The sequence below is a fragment of the Barbus barbus genome (assembly GCF_936440315.1).
Source record: "Barbus barbus genome assembly, chromosome: 4".
Lineage (NCBI taxonomy): Eukaryota > Metazoa > Chordata > Actinopteri > Cypriniformes > Cyprinidae > Barbus > Barbus barbus.
Window position 1 is genome coordinate 25,143,419 of NC_136732.1, and position 22,139 is coordinate 25,165,557.

The 22,139-nt window shown below is 37.3% G+C and overlaps 2 protein-coding genes across 2 annotated transcripts; both read left to right on the top strand.

The window, feature by feature from the left end:
- The first annotated feature begins 8,195 nt into the window (after positions 1 to 8,195).
- LOC306869148 (uncharacterized protein) lies at positions 8,196 to 11,256 on the top strand. The gene is made up of 6 exons (XM_079415776.1): positions 8,196 to 8,905; positions 8,994 to 9,048; positions 9,199 to 9,386; positions 9,855 to 10,016; positions 10,135 to 10,245; positions 10,879 to 11,256. The coding sequence occupies exons 1-6, from the start codon at positions 8,627 to 8,629 to the stop codon at positions 10,990 to 10,992; spliced, it is 909 nt and encodes a 302-aa protein (XP_079271902.1). The 5' UTR covers positions 8,196 to 8,626; the 3' UTR covers positions 10,993 to 11,256.
- Positions 11,257 to 13,070: 1,814 nt separating this feature from the next.
- Positions 13,071 to 21,094, top strand: LOC306868745 (C-signal-like). Its single transcript, XM_079415071.1, has 6 exons — positions 13,071 to 13,762; positions 13,845 to 13,899; positions 14,051 to 14,238; positions 18,076 to 18,237; positions 18,348 to 18,458; positions 20,809 to 21,094. The coding sequence occupies exons 1-6, from the start codon at positions 13,616 to 13,618 to the stop codon at positions 20,920 to 20,922; spliced, it is 777 nt and encodes a 258-aa protein (XP_079271197.1). The 5' UTR covers positions 13,071 to 13,615; the 3' UTR covers positions 20,923 to 21,094.
- The last annotated feature ends 1,045 nt before the right edge of the window (positions 21,095 to 22,139 follow it).

Here is a 22,139-nt window from a genome sequence, read left to right on the forward strand (position 1 = left end):
AGAGTGACTTTTCAAGATGAAAATGCCATCTTTAAGGCATGAGTCATCCATAATTTGGATTAAAACACATTCTTCACCTAAATTTGTATTTCTGTAGGTCAAGAAATGCTCATGGGTTTAATTCCCAGGGAAAAACACACATAATTATAAAAGTTTACTTAAGATGCACAGTAATATGAAAATGTAAATATATGATTGACACATTTAGACAAAGCAATAACAAACAGGGAACATTGAAACAACTAAAATTTTAAATACTAATAGTTTATCAAATATTTACTGTCTACACTAATTTGTCAAGATTATACAACACGAAAAATATCTGTTGAATCTTTTAAATGACTGCATAAAGTCAAGGTTTTTTAATTAAATTAACATAATAAAGCTCTCCAAAGAAAATACTGGATTCATTTCAAATCACATCAATGCAAATGGATTCCAAACTTTTGTATATTTAAGCAACAAATCACTTTTTACAGTGTAATCTAATCCTTATTTTCTTACTAAAGGACTTTCCAACACATGGACCTTTGAAAAACTAATTTGATTTATGCGTCAAATAATTTTTGATGCGAGACAGCCGAGGCCACGTAAGTGCATTTATGATGTATCTTGTATTAGTCTCTGTGCATGTGAATATATATTGAATAGCCAGCACTGCCAATCTTAACTTGGACTGCCAAAGGAACACGCTGCCAAATGTCCGTGGACGGGGTTTGTTCTCTGTTGATCTCTGTCATGTACATTCAGTGTCTGTCAGCCGCTCTGAGGACCCTGGGATTCGTCAAGCCGTATCAGAAAGGCAGTGCTTGTACTTTTTGTGAATGTTTTCTACCGTTCTCTTTTCCCAAACTCTCTCTGGACTTGCATATTGCTTTGCAAGCTGCCAAAAAGGATCTTATTAAATGGCCATTGGACCAAATGAATGATCCACAATCTTTATCATACTTTTACCGCAACATCTGTTGGTTATTCTCAGAGAAGGCTTTAGAAACAAGCCTTCTGTGTCTTCAATGACATTTGGAAGTCATAGTTTTTAAAGAAAATGTAATTCTTTCTGTACAATGGCTTAAGTCTCTGTTTGATCTTTGCTTTGCTAAGATCATCTATTCAGCTTTGGGTTTGTGGGTTTATTTGTTTTATTCCCCCTTCTATTGAGATGTTTCTCCCTTTGCCAAGGCTGTTTTTGTCATTTGTCAGTATAATATCCTGTTGCTGGCATGCATGCTGAAGAACATGCATGAATAGACCAAGGATTTGTTCATCCTGCCATGGAGTACAGGAGTGAGCGAGAATGTACCGTCCTGCAGCTCTGTGTTGACAATGCACTTTTGCGTTGATTCAGTGCCATTCAAACACGAGCATAATAAATCAATCAAACTGATGACTTGTCTCTCATGCTTCCATGTGTGAATTCACCGAAAGGTTACCAAGTACACTGAGCAAAACATCTCACCCACCAGCCTTTTCCAAAAATCTAGTTTTCCAGACCATGTCCCCTTTTTTAAATGTGAATACTGTACACAGCATACACATTAATAGGGATATTTTTAGAGTTGAATGCACCTTGTGAATCTGACCAGCTCACGCACTGTTCTCTTTAACTGTTGTGAACTCATATTTTGGTAAACAGAGAGAATGACTCACTATAATTAAACTGCAAACAGCACACCAACACACGTTCCATTATTCTCACAGAATTATAAAAGTCACGTTTTAATGTGTTGCATTTACAGATCTACATGAAAAGGTTGCTCTAGGACACGCGTCAAATTATCCTGCAGAGTTTAGCTCCAACCAGTTCCACATACCTGCCTGGAAGTTTCTCGCAATCCTGAAGACTGTGATTAGCTGTGTGTTTAATTAGGGTTGACCAACCAGGGTCCAAGATACAGGGCCTGATCCTGTGGAGCCAGAGGCTGTGGCAATGCGGAAAATCCGTGCCACAGAAATCATTTTACTTTCACTTTGTGTGACTGGGGTGGAGTGTTTTAATTAACAGCGGAAGGAAGTAGGATATAAGGAAGCGTGTCATACCTGAGGAAAAATTGCGTCATCAGTAAGGTTGCAGTAGTAAGAGCGAGTGGACGGCATACAAAGTGGAAAGACTGACGCTTGTCGAACTGTTGCTTCCTGTGAGCGATGTCTGGTGCGTCGTGAAGTTCACTTGACTTCTAGCGTTGCACATCACGATCATCTGCTTTTAGTAATACTGTTCGGAAGGGCTGTTTATCCACCTGTCCTGGTTTCTACAAAACCTGCAACACTCTCCAGTTGCCTTTATGACTGCAAACTTGCGTGACGCAATTTCTGCACGGATTTCAAAGTGAACCGAAGTGCTGAACTGTTTGTTTGTTTGTTTGTTTTTGTTTTTTATTTTTTCTCTCTCATGGATATCACAGAATAAATCTTCCCCTTGTGAACAGAGTTTTTTCTTTGACTTTGTTTTGTTGTTGTTGTAAATTAGTATTGTAACAGGTGGTCTGTGTTTTTTTGCTATCCTGAGTTCATTTAAATTTTGTCAGGGTTAATCCTGACTGGCGCCCGAACATTTCTTTTAGAGTTTATCTAAGCTAGGGCGGCCACCACCGTTACAAGGCAATGAAACCAGGTCAAGAAACAGAAAGGGTTCCAGTAACCAACAGAATGTTGGCGGATGATGAATAAGGCAGCAAGAAGAGAAAAATCAAGATCTTCTTTAAAAAAACATTGCAGGCCTCAAACGGACCATGCTTGAACAAAATCAGTTAAGTTCCAAGAAAGAGGTTATCTCTTAATCACTGGAAGAATTAGAGGAAACCATGATTCTGCCAAATGTTGCCAAGTACAAATACCTGAAAGCTGTACAACAGAACACCAAAAAAACAGCAAGAAGAAGAAACATCTTTGCCTTTTCTTGCATTATTGTAATGCTCTTCTTACTGGGGTTTAATCCACAGTAAACAAATTGTTTACAATGTGTACAAAATTAGGATCCTGATTGGGACTAGGAGAAGTAGTCTTTGCACTGGCTCCCGATTAAGCAGCTTGGGCATTTTGCTAAAAATATTTTTTTTGTGTTCCCCAAAAGGAAAAAAAGTGGTATTGGACATTGAATGCTAAAAAAAAAACAAGAGCTGTTGAAAATTTCCAGTTCCACTACTTGAGAATTGTGCAAATGTTTTTATAAATATACCATGCAACAATGTTTTGAATATGAGGGTTACTCTTTTGTTTTCTATGTAAGTTTTCACAGAGACTTCACCTTTATTTGAATAAGCAACCACTATGTCCCACCCAGGTGTACTATTGTTGTAATAACAACAATAATATTTTTTTTTATTTACCCTGTGATCATATAATTTATCATTTTCTCTGTCATACATACTGCATGAGCATAATAGCCCAGTGCAGTATGGGTGTGGAGTTAACTTGAGTTTTACAAAAAGCATAGGTGGGGCAGATTAGGTGCCAAGCTGACTAAAACAACACGGCAGCAGTGAAAGCATGCAATATCTTGATCACTGGAGCCAATCGGGGCTTGGGCTTAGAAATGGTTAAGCAACTCTCTGAGAACTCTTTCCTCAAACAGCATATTTTTGCAACCTGCCGTGACCCAGACGCGCCGAAGTCTGAAAGTTAATTATGAATAGATAACACAAATAGTGAAAAAATTAGAAATTATGTGCTTTGTTTGATTATGCATTTTATCTTCTAAAGGCATTGAGAGAACTGGCGAGAAAGCATCCAAGTGTTATAACTATACATCTTGGTAAATGTGCATGTGTCCTACTTGGTACATTTAAAATTTTCTTGGAAATGGGAGAGAATTAGAGAATTTCAAAGATATTTTTCTCTGGTTTTTGAATATCATTTCATTGCTTGATACTTTAGCACTATTTGTTCTGTTACTGTTAGATGCTGATGATCCATCCAGTGTCAAATAGTCTGCCAAGAAAGTGGGATCTCTACTGGGAAACAATGGTTTGAACCTGCTTGTAAATAATGCTGGAATCGTGGCAAATGGCACCATTCAGACCAGCAGTGTTGAAGACATGAAAAACAGCTTCAACACCAATGTGATAGGACCCTTATTAATCATTAGGGTAATGTATAAAGCATCGTTAAGAGCTCTAAATCAGCAGTTTGTCCTTTGCCATTGTGGCCTGCAGGCTAGGGGCTTTCACTATTGTGTCACCAGGACACAGGTTATTAAAATTATTGTTTTTGGGGAAGAACTTGTCATTGGATGTGCCACAATTTGCAAGGTTTGTGGCACTGTACCAAAATAAATGATTGAAACAAGCTTTATTTGATCACTCTGATTGGACTAGTTTGGTCAGGCTGTGAGACCAGCTAGTCCCAAACACACTGCTGCATCATTACTAAAGTGAGCTGCTACATAGTTCTACTATAGTAAAATGAGTTGCCAGACAGCCAAGTCTTTTGAGTCATTTTTAACACTACACTCATTTATGAGTAAAAAATTATATAAATACGTAATTATTTCTCTTTCCTTTATGTTGGAGTACCTACTGTATCTACAAATGGCAGCAAACGCGAGCGGGATTTATTTCAGCAATGCTTTTTGCATGTTAACAAACTTTCTATGCATTACTGACACTTTACCCTGAGAATAATGTAAATTTGATATCATCACCTACTGGTCAAAACTTAAATAGCCATAAATAATCAGAAATCAACTTATAGCCTTAAAATTAGTTTTCCTTTAATCACTGAAATTACTATGATCACTGAAATTACACAAATCCACTCAAAAAGATGCCTTGCACTGGTTTGTGTGGTTATGCTGTAATTGCAGCTTGAAGCTATATTTATTTTTAATATTGCATGTTAGTATGCTAATAAATACATGCTTTTATTTTCACCAGGCAACACTTGAACCAAAAGATAGTGTGGAGGGGATGCTTCGTGTCATTGGCAGCCTTACTGAGAAGCAGCACGGTGGATTCCTGGACTACACTGGAGAAACAATTCCCTGGTAAACCAGAAAAAAAATCTCTCCCATATAGTTGTGAAAGGGCTGATCCAGCTCTAAACTACCCTCTTTTATGTATTTATCATAAAAGGGCATACTGAATCTTTAGCACTTAATTTCAGGACACAAGTGCTTGTGGCTGACACGACAATTTGATATTATATACTGTAGCATTTTATACAATAAAACACTCAGATCAATAAAGCAGTACTGTCTGTTTTTTAACTGAATATGCTGCAATGATTGTGCTTACCAATTCCACACATTGTTTAATCAGGTAAAGAAGTTGAATAAAGCCTCAGTTTACCTAATTGAACTGCTGTGTAATAAAGCACAAATATCAAACAGAAATTCCAAAAATTAACAGAACATTCAGTTGCCAGTAAATATAGATTTGAATATAGAATTGAATGATGGAACTATACAAAAATAAACATACTAGTACTTGTGGAACTGCAGTCCAGATTTTTATGTTTTGGATCCCTATAGAAAATAATATAAAAGTAGTTTTATTAATCCACAAGTTGAAGAAAATCCAAGATGAATATAACAAACACAACAGCTTAACTTTAAGGCAATGACTAACAAAAAACACAGGGCAATAAATACAGAGGAGCTGTATATAGGGAAGTGTGTATATCTGTAAGCATGAAAACAAAAAACAAAATATCATACTTGAAACTAGAAAACCAATCAAACTGGGAAGTAAAAATGTGTACTCAAGCATACAGGTGCAATGGAATCAAATACACTTCAAAATAAGTAATAATTAAAGTAATAATTTCCCAGTAGAGTTAAAACATAACTGTGGTTTATCACACCTGAGTTCAGTTTCTCTAGCCACACCCAGGCCTGATTGCTGCCAAACCTGTTCGCAATCAAGAAATCACTAAAATAGGACCTGCCTGACAAAGTGAAGTAGACCAAAAGATCCTCAAAAGCTACACATCCTGTTGAGATCCAGAGAAATTCAGGAGCAAATGAGAAAGAAAGTAATTGAGATCTATCAGTCTGGAAAAGGTTACAAAGCCATTTCTAAAGCTTTGGGACTCCAGCGAACCACAGTGAGAGCCATTATCCACAAATGGCGAAAACATGGAACAGTGGTGAACCTTCCCAGGAGTGGCCGGCCGACCAAAATTACCCCAAGAGCGCAGCGACGACTCATCCAAGAGGTCACAAAAGACCCCACAACAACATCTAAAGAACTGCAGGCCTCACTTGCCTCAGTTAAGGTCAGTGTTCATGACTCCACCATAAGAAAGAGACTGGGCAAAAATGGCCTGCATGGCAGAGTTCCAAGACGAAAACCGCTGCTGAGCAAAAAGATCATAAAGGCTCGTCTCAGTTTTGCCAGAAAACATCTTGATGATCCCCAAGACTTTTAGGAAAATACTCTGTGGACTGACGAGACAAAAGTTAAACTTTTTGGAAGGTGTGTGTCCCATTACATCTGGCGTAAAAGTAACACAGCATTTCAGAAAAAGAACATCATACCAACAGTAAAATATGGTGGTGGTAGTGTGATGGTCTGGGGCTATTTTGCTGCAGAGCAAATCCACCTCTGAATGGCTGAAGAAAAACAAAATGAAGACTTTGGAGTGGCCTAGTCAAAGTCCTGACCTGAATCCTATTGAGATGCTGTGGCATGACCTTAAAAAGGCGGTTCATGCTCGAAAACCCTCCAATGTGACTGAATTACAACAATTTTGCCAAGATAAGTGGGCCAGAATTCCTCCACAGCGCTGTAACAGACTCATTGCAAGTTATTGCAAACGCTTGATTGCAGTTGTTGCTGCTAAGGGTGGGCCAACCCGTTATTAGGTTTAGGGGGCAAGAACTTTTTCACACAGGGCCATGTGGGTTTGGATTTTGTTTTCCCTTCATAATAAAAAAACTTCATTCAAAAACTGCAAGTTGTGTTTACTTGTGTTATCTTTGATTAATATTTAAATTAGTTTGATGATCTGAAACATTAAAGTGTGACAAACATGCAAAAAAAATAAAAAATCAGGAAGGGGGCCAACACTTTTTCACACCACTGTTTATAGTCCTGCCAGTAGCCAGTAACCGCAAACTATGCAGTGCTTCACTTGGCCGAGGTCACCACCATGAGGCTGATAACGGTACTGCTGTTGGCTTCTCCAGGTCAGACAGTCACTGATGTGAGCAATTTAAGCCTTGTTTTTTCTTGACACATTCAGAGACATGGACGATTAGATTCAACATGCTCTGCGTAGCATTATTCTCTGAAACGACAGTCAGCAATGCAGAGAAAATATCAACTGAACCAGCAAAAAGCAGAAACTTTACCTTTACCCAAATAAACTATTCATTGTTTAATGGTAGTTGGTTGTGGTGGACAAAACAACAAACATGGCAGCAGTATCTAAGCTAGTTGCATATTTCTGATTGACAGCTGTGGATTTACAGTCATTTATATTTTAAAGCCTCAAGATTTGCATTACATAAATGTTAGCATTAAAAAATATATATTTTTACACTGTAGATATATATTTTTATAATAAAGTTTGTGTATACTGAGTCCAAAACCACCCTCTATCCCCACATTTACAAAGAAAATATAGTAGATGCACACGTGTTGTACACTTCTTATTGCAGTGCATTCTGGGATTGAATGAGTGCACTATAATCTTGATTAGCCTATGTTTCTGGATAACATTAAAAATGTCTGAAACATGAAACTATATAAGGGCATCAAAGATCATTTTGGACAAACGTGTTTGTAGCTTGCCACTTTTCCATAACTGGGTTGACATAATTGCTAAAAATCTAATTTTCTGTTGATAAAATTAATGGGATTTTTTTTTTTTTTTTTTACTGTTGAACTTTATTTTCCAATAAAATCTAGGGCCGTCTGACCAGGCCTCTTAGAATTGTTTGTCTTTGAAAAATTTCAATTCCACAACTACACAGGAGATGTGCAGATGTTTTATGCCAGGCAATTCAGTTTTGAGTAACCTATGTGTGTCTCTTGTTTTCTGTATGACCTTGAACAGGCTGCTGCACTTTTATTTCAAGCTACAACTTTCCACAGGCAGTCACTATTAATAATCGAATTCTGTCTGCATCTGTTGTTTATATGAGCTGTCCTCTGAAGACAGACAAACACAGTGGGTATGGCCTCAGGCCTCTTTATGCAACATAATACATCAACACTCCAGAAGGGGGAATGAAATGTCCGGTTAGATTATTCAAAATAAAAGTGAGTGTCCTCGGGGTGAGTTCCCTGCGAGTGAATGCGAGGAAGTGAAGAAGAAATGGAACAGAGATGGCTCAGCTCTCTCCATTAGTAATGGTGTTTTATTGAATTTGGACCGAACTTTATATAAATAATTAATTTGAGAATAGTTAAATTGAGAATGCTACGTCAATTCAAAAGAAGTTACAAGAAGAATGACTACTCCATCTCTCATTTGGTCTTCTGGTCTGAGCCCGACGTTATATTGTACACAGGACAGCCCTGGCTATTTAGAGTAAGCAGAATTGACAAGTTCACCTCCATTAACGAAAAGATGTTGCGCGTGCTTGGTCACAAAAAATGACTCGCCTCTTCTGGGATCGGCGCCGTGCAAACAAAGACTCTGGTAAAGGGCGGTGATTAAAGTGATGGGGTGGCGCTAAAATATGGGAGAGGCGATCTTTTGCCACATCCTCAATTGCAGCATATTACATAATATAGTAGTGGCATTGAGTTACACACATAGGCTACAAAACACTTTTTTAAATGCAGACGGATTAGAAGCAGCCTGGCAGAACATGGCAGCAGTGAAAGCATGCAAAATCTTAATCACTGGAGCTAACCGGGGTTTAGGCTTGGAAATTGTTAAACAACTCTCGGAGAAATCTTTTCCCAAACAGCATATCTTTGCTACCTGTCGTGATCCAGACGGCCCGAGGTCTGAGGTGAGTTATGAATAACTAACACAAACAGAAATAAATCGGGAGAAATTATAATGTACCTTGTCTAATTATTCATTTTATCTTTATAAAGGCATTGAGAGAACTGGTGAAAAAACATCCGAGTGCTATAACTATCATAAGTCTTGGTAAATGTGCATGTGTCTTGTTTTTGCATTCAAAATTTCTTTAGAAATTTTTCAAAGAGATTTTTGATTTCAAAGAGATTTTTCAGTGTTTCTTGAATATCATTTTGTTGTTTGATATTTTAGGACTGATGTTTATTCTGTTACTGTTAGATGCTGATGATCCGTGCAGTATCAAAGAGTCTGCCAAGAAAGTGGGATCTCTACTGGGAAACAATGGTTTGAACCTGCTTGTAAATAATGCTGGAATCGTGGCAAATGGCACCATTCAGACCAGCAGTGTTGAAGACATGAAAAACACCTTCAATACCAATGTGATAGGACCCTTGTTAATCATTAGGGTAATGTTATGCATCATTAAGAGCTACAAATATATATATTGAATGTCTTGAAAGTATTAAATGTGCTGGGGTCACCAGGACATACAGGTGCTTTTTTGGGAAGAACGTCACACTGGACATGCCAGAGTTTGTAAGGTTTAGAGCAATGTACCAGAATAAACTGATCAGACCAGCTAGTCCCAAACACACGGCTGTGACACTACTAAAGTGAGCTACCGCTTTCTCGCTCATTAATGATTTTGATTATGGCAGGTTGCATGGACTAGTCGACACATTGTTTCTGTGTTTAATAATGGATCACAACATTCCCCTTTTAATCAGTCAACTGCTATTCTAGAGTCTAATCTAGACCATAGTTCTACTATATTAAATTGAGTTGCCAGACAGCCGAATCTTATGAGTCATTTTTAACACTACACTCATTTATGTGTAAAAACTATATACATATTTCTTTCTCTTTCTATGTAGGAGTTCCTACCATATCTACAAATGGCAGCAAAAGCGAGCGGGATACCAGGAATGTCCAGTAATAAAGCTGCTGTCATCAACATCTCCACTGTGGCGGGATCCATGACCAGAATGCCTTCCATATACAACCAATTCCCAACGCTGCCATATGGAGTGAGCAAGGTACGCCAATGTAATGCTAAGGCACTAGATAAACCATAACTCAATTCAATGCCTGTTAAAACGGTATCAATGGCACAATAAGCTAATGTATAACTCAAACGTAATGTTTACCTATCAGGCAGGTTTTAACATGCTGACTGTGTTAGCTGCTGAAGAGTTTAAGGCAGATGAGATCCTCTGCATGGCCCTTCACCCAGGATGGGTGAAAACTGAGCTGGGTGGAGATGAGGTGAATGTTGATTTTTTTTAAGTCACGCTCTGTTGCACCATTTGTTTTCAATTCCCACCATTTTCAAAATATACTTCTTTCATTGTCAAACATATTTTTTTAGACCACAGCTTTAAGAGTTTCTTTCTTAAGTTTTGGTCATATCATATTGTGATTATAGCACTTGGTCATGATATTAAAATTATTTTGTTATTCAAAACAGTTTGCATGTAATCATGAAATGAGAAAGTTACTGGCCAAAATGGGCAGAAATTGTTACAACCTGAGTATATTTTGAGTTTAACGCAAGCTTCATGCATTAAAAAAAAAAAAGTATATATATATATATATATATATATATATTATCTCAGCAATGCTTTTGCATGCTAACAAGAAACTTTCTATGTGTTTCTGACACATTGCCCTGAGAATAATTTAAATTTGATGATGTCATTACCTACTGGTCAAAATAAATCTCTAGTGTTAAAACTAGTTTTCCTTTATTTGCTTAGAGTGATATGACCCCACAAATCCATTTAACAACAAGCCTTGCACTGGTTTGTGTGGTTATGCTGTAATTGCAGCTTGAAGCTATATTTATTTTTAATATTGCATGTTAGTATGCTAATAAATACATGCTTTTATTTTCACCAGGCAACACTTGAACCAAAAGAAAGTGTGGAGGGGATGCTTCGTGTCATTGGCAGCCTTACTGAGAAGCAGCACGGTGGATTCCTGGACTACACTGGAGAAACAATGACCTGGTAAACAAGGTCAAGGTCACTTTTTAATAAAAGGGCATACCGAATCATAAGCACTTAGGGATAAGGGATAATTCATAAGGAAAACCTCATACAGGTTTGAAACAACTTCAGGGTGTGTAAATGATGACAGTATTTTCTTTTTTTTGGGTGAAGTATATCTTTAATTTCGGGCCACAAGGGTTTATGAGAGACACATGATAATTTTATACTGTTAAGTATTTCATACAATAAAAAAACTCAATAAAGCAGTACTGTCTCTTTTTTGCTGTATATGTTACATGACTGTGATTACCAATTACATACACAGTTAAAGTTCAGGTTCAGGTAGGTAAGTTAAATAAAACCCATCTATTGTGCAGTACTGTATGTATAACAAGTAACAGGTACATCTTAGAGATAAGCAGAAGCTAGGCAGAACAAAAATACAAATAGGTAAAAGGTGAGAATAGGCCACAGAGTGATAATCAACCATCACAGAATTTAGCACTCATTATACATGCAGTCATGGCCAAAAATATCGGCACCCTTGGTAAATATGATCAAAGGCGGCTGCGAAAATAAATCGGCATTGTTAATCCTTTTGATCTTTTATTAAAAAAAATTCACAAAAATCTAACCTTTCATTGGATAATAAGAATTTAAAATGGGAGGAAATATCATTATGAAATAAATATTTTTCTCTAATACACATTGGCCACAATTAACGGCACCCTTTTATTCAATACTTTTTGAAACCTCCATTTGCCAGTTTAACAACTCTAAATTTTCTCCTATAATGCCTGATGAGGTTAGAGAACACCTGACAAGAGATCAGAGACCATCCCTTCATCCAGAATCTCTCCAGATCCTTTAGATTCCCAGCTCCATGTTGGTGCTTCTTCTCTTCAGTTTCTCTTCACCTCGCTCATTTTCTACAGGGTTCGGGTCAGAGGACTGGAATGGGCATAGCAGAAGCTTGGTTTTGTGCTCAGTGACCCATTTTTGTGTTGTTTTTGAGGTTTGTGTTTGGATTATTGTACGGAAATATAGGCCCACAACATCAAAAATACAGCAGTATATTTCATTATACACATGGGGTACTTTTTATCCCTGTGTTCACCAAACCCATCTTGAGTGTTTGCTGCTAAAAAGCTAATTTTTTAGTTTCATCTGACCATAGAAGCCAGTCCCATTTGAAGTTCCAGTCGTGTCTGATAACTGAATATGCTGGAGATTGTTTTTGGATGAGCTAGGAGAATTTTTCTTGAAACCCTTCCAAACAACATGTGATGATGTAGGTGCTGTTTGACAATTTTTTTTTAAGGTTTTCTGACCCCGAGACTCAACTACTTTCTGCAATTCTCCAGCTGTGGTCCTTGGAGAGTCTTTAGCCACTCAAACTCTCCTTCTCACCGTGCATTAGAACGATATAGACACACGTCCTCTTAAAGGCAGTTTCGTAACATTTTCTGTTGATTGGAAATTCTTAATTATTGCCCTGATGGTGGAAATGGGATTTTTTTTACTGCTCTAGCTGTTTTCTTAAAGCCACTTCACTAATTTGTGAAGCTCAATTATCTTTTGCTGCACATCAGAAATATATTGTCATTGTGATGGATGATTAAGGGAATTTGGGCTTTGTTTTCCCTCCTGTTTATATTTCTGTGAAACAGGAAGCCATGGCTGGATATTTTCATGTTCATAATCATATTGTCTTTTTTTTTTTCTCTTAAGACAGACGTCACCTTTATGTAACATAATATAAACATAACTTGTCCGAAAAAGGGAATGAAATATCCGAGTGGATAGTACTAAAATAAAAGTTGGGCGCGGTTTCCTTGTGGTGAGATGGTTCAAGAGATTTCACCACTCGGAAACAAGATGTTATTTTGACATGTGCCGGCGCTGCACATATATTAACGTTGAATATGAAGAGAATATTAATGTTGGTTGCAGACAGAAGAGTAAAAGGCACACTGTACAAAAAGTGCAGAGCTGTTCAAAATCCTGACGCCCATAGAGTGCGCCTCATCAAATGTTTGGTCATTGTTTGGGGGGGGTTTCTCTCTCTCTTTTTTTCTTTCTGTGGACTGAATAAAGTTTATGCTTTTCTTGCTTATTCTGTGTGTGTGTGGGTGGGTGTTGTTTTACAGCAAAACTCGACGAAGCTCTTATTTTCATTCTTGAAGTGAACTTTTTTTCCTTTACAGTGATTAGATTCTGTGATTACATTTTGAACTAGGCTACTACTGTTGCCTTGAACGTGAGAACTCAACTGCATGGTGTTTCTCGTCCGGTGTGCATCACAACTTATTTGAAAGGGTTTAGGTTTCCTGTAGCCTACAAACTCTACGAAAGTTGAGAATGTGTAAGTTGTTAGAATTGCTTCAGTTAATCAACAGAGACTTTCATAGCCTATCTGTGCTGTAATGCAGCAGTGCCAGTCACTGTGTCGCATGTTAATGTTTAGCTATTGTGAAATAAATAGAAGGCGAGTAAAGTGAGGGTGGTGCTAAAATATGGGGAAGCGATCTTTCTGTCAAATCCCCATCGCAGCATGAATTATGTTATAGGGGCGTTAACTGCGTTCACTTGGTTGCACACAAAACAGTTTTAAAGGCAGACAGTTCAAAGCAGATTGACAGAACATGGCAGCAGTGAAAGCATGCGATATCTTGATCACCGGTGCCAACCGGGGCTTGGGCTTAGAAATGGTTAAACAACTCTTGGAGGATTCTTGTCCAAAACGTCATATTTTTGCTACCTGCCGTGACCCAGATGGACCAAAGTCAGAGGTGGGTTGTAAATAACGAACACAAATAGAAACAGCAGGAGAAATTCAAATTTAACTTCTTTAATGCATATTATTTTCTTAAGGCTTTGAGAGAACTGGCAAAAAAGCATCCAAGTGTGATCACTATCATACGTCTTGGTATGTGTATCTGTCCCTCTTTGTGCATTTTAAATTTTACCTGGAAACGATGCAGATGTCATTGATTTCTTATTGAGATTTGATAAAAAAAATATTATTGAGACAAGGTATTATTGAACTGTGGAACTGCTATTTGTTCTATTACTTCTAGATGCTGGTGATCCGTGCAGTATCAAAGAGTCTGCCAAGAAAGTGGGATCTCTACTGGGAAACAATGGTTTGAACCTGCTTGTAAATAATGCTGCAATCGTGGCAAAAGGCACCATTCAGACCAGCAGTGTTGAAGACATGAAAAACACCTTCAATACCAATGTGATAGGACCCTTATTAATCATTAAGGTAAGGTAAAAATGATAGTTAATAGTTCTGAAACAACAATTGTCTTTTAAAAGTTTTTAAAGGGGTCCTATTATGCTTTTTCACTTTTTGAATTTTAGTCAGTGTGTATTGTGGATGGTTGGGCATAAAAAGATCTACAAAGTTACAAATCTCAAAGTCCACTCCAAAAGCAGATATTTCGTCTTAAAAAATTGTTTTCACAATTTTCAAATTTTCCCTTTTCAAGAACTACAACGAACGGCTCGTTTGGACCACAGCCTTGTTTTCCGGTGTTTGTGATGTCACAAAGCGGCCCATTAGAATATCATTCAAATAAATCTGGCCTACAGAAATTGAATGGTTGGTGGGTGGGGAGAACGCTTGGTTGAGCACTGCACGTTTCAAAATCGTTTTTATATCACTGTATTTCAGAAAGAAACTGACTATCTTCAGAAAATTTTGGATGTCATTTTCATTTTCGTTCATCTTGCATGTAATGTCTGATAAAGCAGCGTTTGTGAGCGGAGCTGCTTTGTGTACAGATTACCTTCTGAATTAATCAAGCCATTTATGCCAGGCTGGGGAGAAAGGTAGACAAAATTCATCAGCATAGCAGTGAAAGGTAGTGACAAAGGTATTGTAAAAATTTAATTTATGTGAAAAATAATGCGACTTTCAAACCTCCAAGCATGAAAGCATGTTCTAGTACACCCCCCCCCCCCCCCCCCCCCCCCCCAAAAAAAAACAAAAACAAAATCAAGACTTTGTAAAAGAGCATAATAGGACCCCTTTAAACTTGTTGGCGCAGTGGCATTCTGACATCTAGGCTGGGGCTTTTACTATTGTAAAGAGACTACTAAAATGAGTGCTTTTGAGGAAGAACTAGTCACTGGATATGGCAGAGTTTGCAAGGTTCATAGCATTATACCAAAATAAAATCTTAAACCAGTTTAACTGGTTTCTTAGCCTGAACGGACAAAGACACTGTTGCACCATTGTTTATATGAGCTACCATTTTGTTGAGTTTGTTATTGCTGTTTCTGCAGGTTTCCCTGACTAGTTGCTCTGTTCTGACACAAGTCGTCCTGTGTCTGTCTCAACTAGTAATGGATTGCAACATTGACTTGGCAATGAGCTGCCTACTTTTCTAGAAAACTAGTCAACTAAAAATTATTTATCAGAATAAGCAACACGTTCTCACTCCCAACTCGTCACATATTGATGCTTGGTCAGGACCCTTTGGTGTCATTTTTCGACGTGCAGGGTCCTCCATTGCTTTAAATAAGAAACCCTTGGCGGCACAACACGAAAGGTACTGGGAATTGTATCGTCATGATTAAATTATATATTGGGTAATAATATTGCCATTATTGTATATATGTTGGGGTGTGATTTTTCAATGTAAACAGTCACAACAGTTTTATTTCTATTACATTATTTAAACATTTATGAGCATGTAACCCAACCCCTGGCCCTAAACCTACCATTTGTCAATTAAACACAAGATATAACAGGCAGATACAACTACCGTCATAATTTATTCAAAAAGTATTAATATTCTAAGTCTTCTGAGGCAAAACAATTTATTTGTGAGAGGAATAGACATGATCGCCGTCTTCGTCCACCGTAAAGCTCTTCCTGTGTGCTGCAGTCTGTGCGCAAATTTAAAAAATACCGCCAGAAGAAGCCTTACGTCAGCCTTGGTTGTGAAATGCTATTGGCTCTTGTATGTTTCGTGACCGATGGCGTCATGCTATGGGACAGAAGTATCTTTTTGAATCAGATGTGAGCGCGTGCTTATCATTAACAAAATATATATTTTTTTTTCAGTTAAGAAAACATTACTTAAAACCATGTTTTACTATGTTTATACATGTGAAGACGAGCGGAGAATGAATACTAGATTAAGACAACCTGATCTCATGAAAGTGCGTATAAATAGCACACCAAATAAAAACAAAACATGTGGTATTGATGCGCAAAAATTGACTTGGCAGTGTATATGCTGCACATTGGGTAGGATTAAGAAATGAGGTAGCTAGAGCAGTGGTTCTCAAACTTTTTATACCAAGTACCACCTCAGAAAATATTTGGCTCTCCAAGTACCACCATAATGACCAACATTAAAATACAGTAGGGTATGTAGGCCTAACTATTCAGCTACAACTCTGCACAGTTCAAAAACGAGGTTTATTCCTAATAAGAATATTTATTGTTGTCAACCACTTTAACATTGTAAATACACAGTTGGAACATTAACACTACACTGTGCTTACAGGTACATAAAAAACTTAAATAATGATTAAATTAAAATGTGTTGTACCTAAAAGTTAAATAAAAACTGTAAAAAAAGACAAAACTTTACTCAAATAAAGATTAAATTAAAATGTATTGTGTTTTAACATTAATTTATATTTAATTTTGTGACTCCTCTGCCTCCCACTAGAGGGAACCTGAATACCTCTAGTGATTATCGTACCGCACTTTGATTAAATGTTAATAAATTAAAGGTGCCATAGAATTGATTATAATTGTATAAATATTGTAATTACATTGTAATTATATTATAATTACATTGATACAATATTTTAAATTGTTCTCTGATATCTACACAGAAGGTATGTGGCTTAGGTAAGGGCAAAAATTCTCCAGAAACAGTTTTACATGTCCATTTACAACCCTAGGATTTCTCCCTAGAATGAAATGGTCTGTTATTGGCTTATTTGGAAGGGTCATAAATAATAATGTTGAGCTCTGCTCTGATTGGCTGTTTCACAGTGCAGCTCAATGTTGAGCTCTGCTCTGATTGGCTGTTTCACAGTGCGGCTCAATGTTGAGCTCTGCTCTGATTGGCTGTTTCACAGTGCAGCTCAATGTTGAGCTCTGCTCTGATTGGCTGTTTCACAGTGCGGCTCAATGTTGAGCTCTGCTCTGATTGGATGTTTCACAGCGCTTCAGTAGCTCACAGGAAGGAAACACAGGAAAATATATATTTCAATACTTTCTTGTGCAGTTATATTGTTGGGTAATTATACTGTAAATAAAATGCGGGCATCAGGGAGCCACTATTAATATGCTGGGCATTGTTTTCAAATGCACGATCGCGTTTTACTTTCAGTTTCGAGATTCGTGATCGCATGTACTCTGTTTATACTATTGAGCAGCAGTACTTACACATTTTACAAGATCAGACGCTTGTCAGTGGTGCTCAGGATCTGTAAATCATTCACCATCATCTTCATCATCATGTACTGTAACAGGTTACAGCTAGCAAGGAGCTAACCATGTCCCTTTAGTGGCTCCTGTTATTTTATTAGAACAAGTTTTTTGCTTTCCGTGCCTTTCTGAATACAGACACCAACCCAATCCCTGATCTTCACACCCCCTGCACAGCCTGGAACATAACATTTATTTCCATGATCTGCCATGTTCACTGTTGTCCTCGCTCGTATTTCTTCATAATACCTACAGACCTTCTGATGGTTCGGCTGGCGGCTGGCTTAGAACATGGGCTTGTATATGCAAATGTTGGGGGCGTAACTATTAGTGATCCCGATTGTTACGTCACAGTCGGTGTTATGTTCTGATTCGCCTATTTTTCAGTGGTCTTTTTTAATTACGAGATTTACATAAGGAGGAGGAAACAATGGTGTTTGAGGCTCACTGTATGTCATTTCCATTATTCAACTATGCCAAGGTAAAGACAGTTTTCCATTCTATGGCACCTTTAAGTGTATTAAGTGTGTCAACTTCTCTTGAATGGCTAGAGGGTAAACTATTCCTTTAATGCTACCTTAACTGAATATAAAATACACTTCTAATTCAGAGATATTTAATTATTCATCTTTTTTTGTGTAGGAGTACCTACCATATCTACAAACAGCGGCCAAAGCCAGTAGGTCATCAGGCATGTCCTCTAATAAAGCAGCTGTCATCAATATCTCCACTGTGGGGGGATCCATCAGCACAATGCCTTCCTTATTCCAACAATTCCCAGTGTTGCCATATTGTGTTAGCAAGGTACACTTAAGTCCTGCTTTGACACTAGTTAAACTGGATCTCATTCATTGCCCGTGAAGTATTGATGGCATGAGCTGATGTATAAATCAAATGTTATGTTTACCTATCAGGCAGGTTTTAACATGCTGACTGTGTTAGCTGCTGAGGAGTTTAAGGCAGATGAGATCCTCTGCATGGCCCTTCACCCAGGATGGGTGAAGACTGAACTGGGTGGAGAAAAAGTGAGTGTAAATTTATTAGTCAATTTTGTTTTATTCTGAGCACAAATGTAGGAAACATGAAAAAATGATTTTCAATTGAAGCTTACAAATACAAAATGTTTGAAATCTCAGAAACTCTTTAGTCGGTGCCACCAACAGTCAAAAGTTTCATGGTTAATGTATAACCCAAATTCAAAAATAAAAAAAAGTTAAGTTACGTAAATGTAAATAAAAACAGAAGGCAATGATTTGCAAATCTCCTTAACCTATATTTTACTCACAATAGAACAGAGAAAAATATAAAATGTTTAAACTGAGGAAATGTATCATTTTAGGGAAACATTTGATGGCCGCAACACATTTAAAAAAGTTGGTATTACTAAAAAGAAACAGCTTTAGGAATATTTTACAGCTAATTAGGTTAATTGGCAATAGGTCAGTAACATGACTAGGTGTGAAAAGAGTGTCTTAGAGAGGCAGAGTCTATCAGAATTTAAGACTGGCAGAGGTTCACCAATCTGTGAAAAACGACATCTACAAATTGTGGAACAATTTCAAAATAATGTTCCTCAATGTAAAATTATTCAGATTTTGAATATCTCATCATTTACAGTACATAATATAATCTAAAGCAGGGGTTTTCAAACCTGTCCTGGTTGACCCCCAGCCCTGCACATTTTGTATGTCTCACTCATCTAACACACCTAATTCCACTCATCAGCTCGTTAGTAGAAACTGCAAGAACTAAATTGGGTGTGTCTAATTAGAGAGACATACAAAACGTACAGGGCTGGTGGTCCTCCAGGATAGGTTTGAAAGCCACTGATCTAAAGAATCTGGAGAAAGCTTTGTGCACAAGGGACAAGGGCAGAAATTAATATTGGATGCCATGATCTTTGGGCCCGCAGATAGCACTGCATTAAAAACAAACATGATTCTGTGATGAAAATCATTGCATGGGCTCAGAAACACTGAATTACCGTGAACAAAGTTCGCAGCTCCATCATGAAAAGAAGTAGTCATATCTGAACATGATCCAGAAACGCCGCCATCTTCTCTAGGCTAAAGCTCATTTAAAATGTACTGAGCCAAAGTGGCAAACTGTTCTGTGGTCAGACGAATCAAAATTTTAAACTCTTTTAAGAAACCATGGATGCCGCATCCTCCAGACTAAAGAAGAGCGAGACCATGGCCGTTTCTCAAACAGAAGGCTGCATCCTGCGGAGGTCGCACTTGTAGGCTGCATACGTCATCAAGCCTGGTTTATTTCAGTTAACTGAGCATTACATTTGCGAGTCAAAAACATATTACTACAATTTACACTTAACTAAGAATAATGGTCAAATTTTTAACTATTAATATACTAAAATAAGATCTTCTTTATGATGTATGCAGCCAACAAATGCGACCTCCGGAGGATGCAGCCTTCCATTTGAGAAACGGCCAATTTGTCTTGTTATCAGCACTCAGTTCAACAGCTTTCATCTCTGATGTCATTGGGGTGCATTAGTGCCTATGGGATGGGGAGCTTGCACATCTAGACAGGCACCATCAGTGATGAAAAGTATAAACCGGTTTTAGAGCAACATACAGGCCATGCATACTTCAGCAAGGCAATGCTAAACTGCGTATTTCATCTATTATAACATCATGGCTTTGTATTAGAAGAGTCCTGCCTGCAGTCCAGACCTTTCACCAGTGAAAAAACATTCGGCACATCATGAAATTACAAATATGAAATATGGCAAAAAGACCCAGGACTGTTGAGCAGCTAGAATCGTCAAACACGAATGGGACAAAGTTCCTCTACCAAAACTCCAGCAAATGGTCTGCTCAGTTCCCAGACTTCTACTGACTGTTGTTAAAAAAGGGGGGGGATGTAGTAAACATAGCCATGTCCTAAATTTTTTGAGAAGTGTTGTGGTCATCAAATTCAAATAAACTATTTTTTTTCCTTAAAATGGTACATTTTCTCAGTTCAAACATTGATTTCAAACATGTCTATGTATCATGAATAAATCCGTGTTAATGAGATTTGCAAATCATCGCATTCTATTTTTATTTACATTTTACACAGTGTCACAACCTTTTTGGAATTGGGGTTGTGGTATTTAGCTATTAACCGACTGAACAAGGTGTTTTCCTCCGATTCCTACAGTCAAACATTTTTTTTTTATTTTGGAGTAGCTACAACTTTCACTTGTTTTATTGCTTTCATTTTAATTGTGAGATGTTTAGATGTGTGTTAGATGCTTTTAAATGCTCCAACCATGTTCACCATTACATAGTACATAGTGTCACATCAGTAGTGTCATTTGCTGCTTCAGCTATATTGTTTTTATTTAAATATGTATGTTTTTATTTTCACCAGGCACCACTTGAACCAAAAGAAAGTGTGGAGGGGATGCTGCGTGTCATTGGCAGCCTTACTGAGAAGCAGCACGGTGGATTCTTGGATTACACTGGGAAAACAATTCCCTGGTAAACCAGAAAAACCAAATCACATACGAGAGTCCAGGTCTAAACTGCCCTGTTTGATCTATTAATCATAAAATGGCACACCTAATCATAAGAACTGTAAAACGTTTATGACACACACATAACAAATTTGTATCCAATGTAATTGTATACAATAAAACAATTAATGAAGAAATAAAGCAGTATACTGTATTTATTATAAGGAGCAAATACTTTGCTTATCAATTACACACAGAGAAAATTATTTATAGGGTGGAAAGGGGGTGGCTTCAGGCTGCAGGATTGCTGAATGACTAAAACATTGTCAGCATGATGGTGCAAAAATGTGCATTTCTTGCCTATTGCCTCCCACAGCTACTGAAAAGATTTAATAACAGTAATGACTTATGATTCACTTTGTGTGTCAAGAATTTGCAAGTAAGTTTTCATTCAGACTTATTATTTTGAAAAAAAATCATACAAGTGTACAGTATGTATACATTATTCTTATATTACCTCATATTGATAATCATACTGGCATTAAATGCCAGTGTTTAATGGGTAAATTAATTTATTATAGAGAGAAATTCAACACACACACACACACTGTCTCTCTCTCTCTCTCTTTTCTTTTATTTGTGCATGTAACATGGCTTTGTAACTTTGGCTGCTTTATTTTTTTACTAACCACCAGATTTCGACACTTTGAATCTTTTCTTGGAACAATCAGGGGTAAGCCTCAATGCTTCATGAGGCTTCATTTGCCCATCCCTAGTATGAGATTAAAAATGTGTATACTGTTTATCATACTAATATGTATGTAGAATGTTATCTGAGTGAGAGAGAAAGAAAGAGAGAACACCGAAGCAAGCATTTATGCATCTTGTGAATTTATGGCCTGACACATTTGTCTTGTGAATATGCAAGCAGTTGCATTTCCTCAGAGGGACCACAAAGTTGTTATCTTACCTTTTAAATATAATTGCAAACATACAAAAATGGCCTATTAAGGAAATAATCAGATTATAAATGTCTGAACATTTTCCTGATTTGTTTGCCACTATTCTAGCTATTGTGTTTATTGGCATTAGTTGAACTACTAATCAGCTCTTTACTTTTTGGGTCGTCCCAGAATTTAGACTGCGCATCATAGATCTACTGATCCCACTACTCACTCTTGATCATTGTATTTAAAAAATAATGATAAGCATATCTGACTTAAGCATAACTTGAAGTAAAATATTA

Excerpts from the sequence above, each read along its gene's own strand:
- LOC306868745 (XM_079415071.1), top strand. The coding sequence starts at position 13,616 with ATGGCAGCAGTGAAAGCATGCGATATCTTGATCACCGGTGCCAACCGG. Across the intron at positions 13,763-13,844 it reads CAGATGGACCAAAGTCAGAG|GCTTTGAGAGAACTGGCAAA; the intron begins GTGGGTTGTAAA and ends TATTTTCTTAAG. Across the intron at positions 13,900-14,050 it reads GATCACTATCATACGTCTTG|ATGCTGGTGATCCGTGCAGT; the intron begins GTATGTGTATCT and ends TATTACTTCTAG.
- LOC306869148 (XM_079415776.1), top strand. The coding sequence starts at position 8,627 with ATGGGAGAGGCGATCTTTTGCCACATCCTCAATTGCAGCATATTACAT. Across the intron at positions 8,906-8,993 it reads CAGACGGCCCGAGGTCTGAG|GCATTGAGAGAACTGGTGAA; the intron begins GTGAGTTATGAA and ends ATCTTTATAAAG. Across the intron at positions 10,246-10,878 it reads CTGAGCTGGGTGGAGATGAG|GCAACACTTGAACCAAAAGA; the intron begins GTGAATGTTGAT and ends TATTTTCACCAG.